We start from the raw sequence: 8,883 nt of genomic DNA, 5'->3' as shown, positions 1-8,883 counted from the left end.
GATCTTCGTGCTTGTGGATTCAGACGTTCTTGTGGCTTTGTATATTACGCTATATAAATCTTATTGTCGTATATTTCAGCGCAATCTATATTCTTCGAAGTGTAGAAGACGCCGGGAACGCGTACAATTGCTATTAATTGCAATGATTGAGCTTGTCTATGTGCCCAAATCGAAACGCACGAAGCGTCTCAAAGCACTGGCATGCCCGCGGTAAATTCATAAGTGCGTTTCATTCGCTTGTCGATACATGCATCCGTGGCTTAATGGTTTCAATATCAGGCTTCTGTACTAGAGTCCCTGTGTTCGAATCCTGCCGTCGGGCAATTTTAATTATGTTTATTCAATTATTTATTACGCAATAAACTGTTGAAAATGACGAGTTTACTAAATCACAAAGCCGTTTGAAGCCAAAAAGGACGAAGTTTAGGCAAATCCATGTACTTCCCATTTTTCCCATGCTGGGACAACCGCTCCCATTGTAGCTCACGTAGACACTAGCACCAGAGTTCCCTCTAGTAATTTTGTAACTCTACACTACACTTGATCTTAGCCAAAAGGCCGAGAAGCGCTAACCAGTGTCATTCGGCGATCTAACTGCCTCATAGCGGACCTCCAACATGGAGCCGGTGAAAAGCGACGCAAGCAACAAAAATTACAAAATGACTGAAATAAACCGTGCGGGGAAGTTGCACTCAAATCGATTGACGTGTAAACATAATAACTTTTATACTGTAACATCTACAATTCCATTGTATTTACGTTTCAAGCCGAAAAGAAACTATGCGCCATCACTAAACGTGCGTACAAGCAGATACAGTGCCACCAGCGTCGGCCTTTACCACTGTGACGTCGACCACGGTGAAACGTAGTCGTGTCGCGATATCCGGGGCCTTTACGGTACGGACTGCACGGCAGCGTATCCGCAAGGATACCGTTGGTTGTTTTGTTGTGATAGCGTTTATATAACACTCCAGGCGCATTTCTACCGTCGTCGTCACCGCGAAGTTCGGAGGGCGATAAGATCGTCGCCGTGCGCCGTATATTGTATGTGCGAGTGAAAGCATGTGAAAGCATAGAATAAAGAACCAGCGTGAACCGGCGAACGCTACTCAAATCACGCGTGCGCGAGCGTGGAAGGCGGTTTGAGGGGAAGGCGGCGCGCAAGCGCGTCGCCTTCTGTCGCGCGAGGCACGCGGGTGAGGCGAGGGAGCTGCGTTCTCCTCCGGCGGCTGCTGCACACGGCGCGCCCGCGCGGGCCTCATATTCAAAGCGATCTGCGATGTTTGCAGAGTGCACGTATAGTGCAGGTTTCCCATTTCCAGCGTTAACTAAACAGTTAAGTGGCTTATGCTAGACCTGGTTTCTGCTCCAGAGCGACACAGCTGTCATGAAACAGTATGCAAAATGCGTTAGAATATTGTGAAAACTTTCAATTCGTTGTGTATCAGCCGGATGCCAGGGTGGAACAGGAAACATTGTTTTATGATGCAGTGCGCCATTTTATGGGGTGATGAAAAGGTGATCCGCCGACTGCTGCTTGCGTGGCTGATAAACGATACTCGTGAGAATGCAGTGTCACACGCGATATCAGTGCACAACAAAAATGGGTCAGAATATTCTGAAAACTTTCTCCAAAAAAGCACCCTCTTGTGTCCTCTCGTCTTCGAGACTTCCAGCAGAAGGTTTGGAGCCCAACAAGCAAAACTTTTTCGCAAATGTAATTTATTTTTAATTCACAGTGGCTGGCAGGCATGTGAATAGTCAGGTGATAATGATGCTGAGAAATACGGGTGTAGCAGAAAATAATACCACTCCGGCCGTAGTCTACAGGCAGTGAAGAAAACACACAAAAGAAAGAAAAGGCACATGTCGATGTGAAGGCAACCTTTATTTCATCAAATGCACTTTTTGTCATAACTAAAAAAAGTGTGTACCTTTCTCTATTCCCCCTACAAGGTAACAGCTACTGAAAAACTTTGGTCTCTGATCTTTAGATCACTGAATCTTATGCCACCAAAATAAGGGAAACAAAATGCATGTCTTGCAGGCGCAGATAATGACCATACTTCTAGGCATTCCTCCCTTTCGAACACCAACCTGACTTCACGCATTGGAGGCAGGCACATGCCTTGATTAAAATAGTATGTTTTAGCAATGCATTTTGATGATTGACAGTTTCTTCATTATCAGGTGATTTCAATGTCTACCTGAGCTTGGTGGAGTTAAGGAACATTTATCAAGCAGCTCCTCACTCCAGGATTACAGAGGAGCATTATGAAGGGCCAACTGTGATGAAACTTTTTTGTGGTAAGCTTAGTAATAAAATAATAGTTCTGTGCTATTGAAGCAATCTTAGCAAAGCTACAGGTGCAATAATTGTCTTTTTTTATCATTAACAGCCTTTAAAGGGAACCAAAGATTACAACACAGGCACCTGGTGGTTAGCAGGTATGACACAGATCCCAGAACACGGCCTCAGAGATTTTCAGTGTGCTGCCAATGACCCCCAATCTCGAAGGTCATGCCCAGGTGCCATAATGAATGTGGGCGACACAAGCTTTGCGCTACTCCTGGTGAGCTATAATGGTGGCTTTTATTTTGAGTTTTGGTGCTAAAGAATATGTGCCTTTTTGCAAGCTTAGTATTTCAAATGTAAAATTATGTACAGAGGCAGCATATATTTATACTATCTGAAAGTAAGCTTTATAAGTGTAATACAAAATTTCGTTACAATTGGCCTTCACTTTAATGTGACTACCTCAGTTGACAGGCAGTGCTGCCCTCCAAACTCAGAAGTCAAGGTGGTGCTTCAAGTAGGAGAACAGTCAAAAATAGAGGGTAGGTGATTTAATTGCCTGATGTCCCAACTCCAAATGCAATTCGAGTACAGTTGAACCTTGTCATTATAAAGTAGCATCGAAAACAAGAATAACTTCGTTATGTCTGATATTCGTTATAACCATAGTATGCATTACATGCTGATATCAGCAAGAAATGTTAGATTTATTTCGTTGTATCCGATAATTCATTACAACGAGGTTCAACTGTACCTGCCACATTACTAAGGACAATGGCAGCCATCCTGTCAGTGGTTTATCAAAGTTCTAACAGCGTTTCAGCAATTGAATGTAGACACTGTTGAACAGCATGGTTTGGGTGATGCTAAACAAATGTGTAATGAAAACAACATTATATCATGACTTTTCATCGAAGCATGCTGGCTCGAGCACAACATTAACATAAAAACTGTCATAATTCGGTGTTAGACATCCACGACACTATAGTTGCCACTTTGGCTTCAACCACTTCGACTTCAGCTTTAGCTGTAGTGTGGTTGAAGGGTGCAGTTCTAGGCAATATTCTGGAACAATCCACTTCGGCGATACTATCCTCTCGGTGATAGTTCGGTGTCAGGCGTGTGCTAATTAGTTGTTTTAGCAAAATTGGATGAGCTACGTCATCCGATGTTGTTCAACCAGCCAATCAGCATGCGCCTGACGGTGAACTATCTATCGCTGAGGCAATAGCATCGCCGAAGTGGATCGTTTCAGAATACAGCCCCTCATTAATGACGCAAGACAAATAATATTTAAAAAATTATATAAATGCATTTACACTCAAATAGTCTATGCCTTGATACAACTTTTTTATAATAAACCATTTTATCTCAAAACATGTTGTATGTAGGCCTGTGGCATTCACTAAACGTACCACTATTTGTGCATTTAACAACAATATAAAAAATTTGACACTAGCTTAGGAAATAAAGGCCTACACTAGTTTCAAAGGTTTTCGATTAACGTCATCAAACCAGGCCACGTTAAATGGGCAGTATGATATAGTAGTTTTCGTGTCACACTTATGCTGAGATTCAATGTACACACAGAACGACATCACTCAACTTGTATCACAGACAAGCTCCAGCCTAATTCTAAATTTCTCGCAGGATTTGCTTCAGAAAGTTCTGTGTAGACTTACTATGCAACAGGAATAAAAATGATACAGGTCAATGCAATGAAATACATAGCTTTAAAGAAAAGAGATATGTTTTTGCTGGACTTGCTATAGCAAACTAAAGGAACATCTGCACAAAGAATAGACATCTTTTCTGGCCGCATGATATAATTTTCTTGTGTAAGCATGATAGACTAGGAACACATTAAAATATGTTAGAATGAACTTGAATTTTGGTTTACAACGACAAGTGTGCTGCATTGTTTGTTTTGAAAGCTTTGTCATGCCGAAAGTGAAACAGTCCCAACTCCACACATTGCTTAACATGTGATCTCTTTAAGCAGATGCATTTTTTATAGTGGTATAGCACATAGACCACAAATAAATTACTAAAGGTTCAGCTAGCATGATGCCGCAGTCTATATAAATCCCAACTCACAATATGGGAGCCCCTCCGACTTGTGTGAGTTCGGTTTCTTTAATAATACAACTCAGTGATCATTTGGTGTTTTCTACAGGCTACGTTACATAAAGCCTTGCACCAAAACATTCAATTCAACCAGAAATTATTACGGCATTGCTACATTAACTCAAACTGCTCGAATTATTGGGTCTGAATTATTCGTAGCTGAATACGTGTGCTCTCACCTAAAACAAAATTTCAACTTGTAACCTGAACAAGTATATGCACCCAGTCATGTTCCAACAGATATATGACAAGAAAATCCATCTCCTCGGCAACTGTGAAGGTGGTGTTATTTTGCCGTAGTGCACAAACACAGCAGCCTGTATCTCAAACATAGGCACGTCTTGGCTGTGTATTCTTTATCAATGTGCTCTTATCAGTTACACATCCTGTAATCAGTTGTGCCATTAGCTCCATAAACGTTCAGATTAAGGAAAATGTTCGTTCAACTTGTCTGAATTAAGGGGTTTCAAAATGCTTTGAAAATGTATTGACCCATGGAACCAAAACTTTAATGTTTGTTAGCATTACACAGAAATGTGAACCACCGAATATTGAATTTTTGCGAATCTATTGTCGTTACATTCCAAATGGTGCACAAAGGACAGCCTCAATGACATTTCCTGCAGCAAGTTCATGCTTTCTTTAACCACCCTTTATAACTACATTGGTGGCAAATACAACCAAAGTGGTGTAGTTCAGGCGATAAAGCTTGCACATGACAAGAGTGATAATACGAGAATGACTTCGTCATTAAATGAGTGCTAAATGACAATGGGCATGGCTAACCCTGCAGTTTTCATTTTATATATGGGCGATGAACAAAATACAGTGCGAACACAGACAGAAAGAATCAGAAAATGGCATGAACTTTTAATGGTATTGAAGTGATTACTATAGTAAGAACTTTAATCACTCTGGGGGTGTGTATATATTCGTTTCCCTTCAATTGTGTGCTTGCATTGGCTTATAGATGCTACTCAAATGCCTGCCACAATATATGTCTCTCGCTTATTTTATCACCACGAATAATAGACATACAGCAAACTCAGTTACAATGTAATCATCACGTATTTGGGCATAGCTCACTTTGATTGAATCAATGTTACAGATAAAACAGTGTGTAGGGCATGAAATTGTGCTTTTAGCACCCAAAAAAAATTCACATCCATCCAGCAGGGCAGCTGGACCATCAATATGATGGACATTCCAGTCACATGGTTTTTCACCTGGCTTATATACTTTCATCATAAAACATAACTGCTTTTATACAACTGCCAATGACACATGGGCAACACATCTCTGTTCTTTTTTTCTAACTGCATTAACGATAGTTACTAACTACAAGCAAGCCTGCCTCGATATCTTTGGTGCAATTATAAATGCATTTGTCAATGTGGGCGGTGATGAAACAGATGACAAATGTCACCTGTTTATTTTTCTTACTTATGGAGCATCTACAATGTAGAAAAAGAGTTTCAGACTGCCAACAAACCTACGCTGATGTCTAATAGGAAATCGTAAAGCTATGCCTGTCAAAGTGCCGAAGCACACAGGCAAGCATCATAGATACCAAAATGCTAATGCACTTAATGATACAAAGATGGCAATACTGATGAGCATAGCTTCTTTGAAGTGCTTGTTGATAAAGTGCAGACTCAAACAATACCTTGTCAAGGTTGTGATTGTGATGCATGCAACTTCACCACTGCATGGGTATGTGCACTGATGAATGTGTCATATTCAGAGAATGCACTGTGACAATCCCGGGCTCCAAATGCTGGAACCCTGCTGACAATGACCACAAGTGACCGTGCTGGGCTCCAGATTGCACCCAGAGGGGCAATCTGGTGCTACTTACACGAATTCATGAATACCCCGTTAACATCTCAGCTGAAAGACAGCGTTCCATCTCGTAATTGAGAGTAATTTACTAGTGCTTAAAATTTAGTGCAACAATAAACAAGAATGCCAGGGGCGATGGCAAAAATCCAAATGCCACTATGCAGACTTGCACAGGTGATTCTCATCCCATTGCTGCCAATACAACGAACTTTTATCGCCTATGAAAAGAAACTCAGAGGCAAACTTTCATGTTACAAGTGAAGGCTGCGATGCATCATAAAAGTTGCAATGCATTTAGCAGTGCGTATGGTGAAGAACACAAGCCGTGTCGTGACAAGAAGAAGGATCTTGCAAGAAGCACCTGCACGTTAGCAACCATGTTGGCCACACACTTGCACACTTTCCAAATGATCTTGGTAGTAAAAGATGCTAGAGTACCTGTAATCTTGTTAAATCCTACTACATGGTCCTTAACAATGTTACTGGCACCCAGAAACCCCCTCCCTCTATTACAGCAAGGAAACATGTCCACTGATCGTTCTAAGCTGCACTTTTAATGATTTCACAAGCTAGTACTGCCTACAATTGTTACAGCCACATTTTAACTGCTTGTTATAATCATCATAAGCACTCGATAAAGTGACTTTGCATTACCTTACAATCATAAACAATTACACAATTTACCGACCATTCAGTAGTGGCAACAGTAGCTGCGACACTCAATGTGGACCGACCAGGCTTTCAATGAGCTGCAATTACTGTAGGTGGACAAATCAGAAGACTGCTCACCAGTAGTACTGCTGCAGCCAAAAAATAATATTGCACAATAACGAAGCAACAAAAGGCATTGCCAGAAAGCCATATCACACAGGGATGAAAGCAGCATCATGTACAAAGACTAGGTTTTCGAGAATGCGTGCGCTTTACATATAACAGTACCCTCAGGCGCGGCCGGAGAGATGTGACCAGTATGCAACAGTCAACGTAGAAGTTGCAGGCTACCTGCGCACTGGCTAGAAGTCGCATCTTATTTAAACTTATGCTCATCACAACACTATTTATACATTCATTACAGCACCCTTTTCCGCAGTCACGACGGTGCTCCGCTGGCTACCGTTCACAAGAGCGCGCTCCAAATCGTCATCGTCGTGACAGTGCGCCGTCTCCTTAGGCTTGTTCACGACAGGCTGCTGAGAGTAGCAGTAGATGGCGACAGACACTATGGCAATCGCTGCAACGGTGTATGTGTCAACGGGAATCTTGAAGATAATCCAGCATAGCACAGCCATCACAGACAGGTCTAGTGCACTTGCGAATGTCTTGAGGATCGAGTTGAGGCTCTTCAGAAAGACCGACGTCACAATGCCACAGATGGCACCGTTGACGACGATGGCGATGACTAGTGGGTTGACGAGCGTCGCGACCGAAGCACGAGAGAACGCGCTCCACGCCTCGCCCCGCACCAGCAGCACTGCTGCGTTGCAGACGATCGAGTCGATGTACATGAACACGTTGTGAATCATGATGTCGATGTTGACACCTGTGTCCTTGAGCAGGAACTCGTTGTAGACACCAGCGAAGCATGAACAGAAGACCTACAAAGTGAAAACATGCTCCCATACACTCCAAATTAAAAGATTATTTAATACAGTTGCACCAGCTTTCCAGTCATTCCTGGATGAATGAAACGAAACTGTTTTTGATCATTTTCTTTTGTCGCAATAAAGCAGATGGAAACCCTAACAGAGTATAATGGGAGTTGTGAAAGAGAAATGCAGTCGACTCTCGTTGATTCGACACAGGTGGGGCCACTATAATTTCTTCGAATAATTCAAAAGGTCAAATAAAAAAAAACGGCTGCAAAATGATAGAATTCCAACCTTGTAGACTAAAGGAGTGTGCAATGTCTTTTCAGTTCTTGCTTTTGAAGCATTAGTCAACCAGCACGAGGCGAAGCATGGCAACATGTTCAAACACTGCCTTAGCATAACAAGATGCAAAACAAGCGGTAACGGAGGGCTTCATGAGTGGAAGGAGCGTCGGCCATTAAAAGATAAAAATAAATTTAAACAAAAACAGCTTCTGCTTAGGGAAGCAATAGCACTGTCTGCTGAATTCTTTGTGTTCTTAAGCCATTATAGTAACAGCTGCACACATGAAGGCGCACCGGTTTGGGCCAAAATAATTCAAGCGACGTGCTTTCGAGTTTGACTAAACAAGTTTTTTATCCATATAAGCAATGTGTGGTTTTTCACCCGAGCTATGCAGTGCGTTCGAATTAGGTGAAAAGTCAAATTTACCAAGGTCAAATTGCCCGCCACGAGTAGCATGGAGCTACAAAATAAATTCTAACGGGTTTCTCAGAAAGCTTCGCAGTTGAAGAAAAATGTGTACTGGTCGGGGAATCGAATTTGGGACCAACACTTTACTGGTGCAGACACTCTACCATCTGAGCTCAGCAGGAGGCCAAGAGTTTGGGGACTGTGGCTGAATGAGTAGGCAGCTGGAAGCGCAGTGACACAGAAGATGGCAAATCAATTCCGTGGAAGTCCGCAAGATGGAGGAAGTGTTGCGATAGGGAAATGTCATCCGTAATCGATCAAAGGAGTAATACAATG

The 8,883-nt window shown here is 42.2% G+C and overlaps 1 protein-coding gene across 3 annotated transcripts in view; it reads right to left on the bottom strand.

Moving 5' to 3' along the window:
* Window positions 1-1,869: 1,869 nt before the first annotated feature.
* Window positions 1,870-8,883, bottom strand: part of LOC142564770 (UDP-galactose transporter senju-like) — a 49,427-nt gene continuing 42,413 nt past the window's right edge. For all 3 annotated transcript variants that reach the window (XM_075675924.1, XM_075675923.1, XM_075675922.1), the window contains one exon: window positions 1,870-7,860. In XM_075675924.1, the coding sequence (XP_075532039.1) occupies window positions 7,324-7,860 (537 nt within the window). In that variant the 3' untranslated portion in view covers window positions 1,870-7,323. The remainder of the gene's footprint in view (window positions 7,861-8,883) is intronic.

This window comes from Dermacentor variabilis, chromosome 11, assembly GCF_050947875.1.
Source record: "Dermacentor variabilis isolate Ectoservices chromosome 11, ASM5094787v1, whole genome shotgun sequence".
NCBI lineage: Eukaryota > Metazoa > Arthropoda > Arachnida > Ixodida > Ixodidae > Dermacentor > Dermacentor variabilis.
This window is presented reverse-complemented; position numbering and strand designations above follow the sequence as displayed.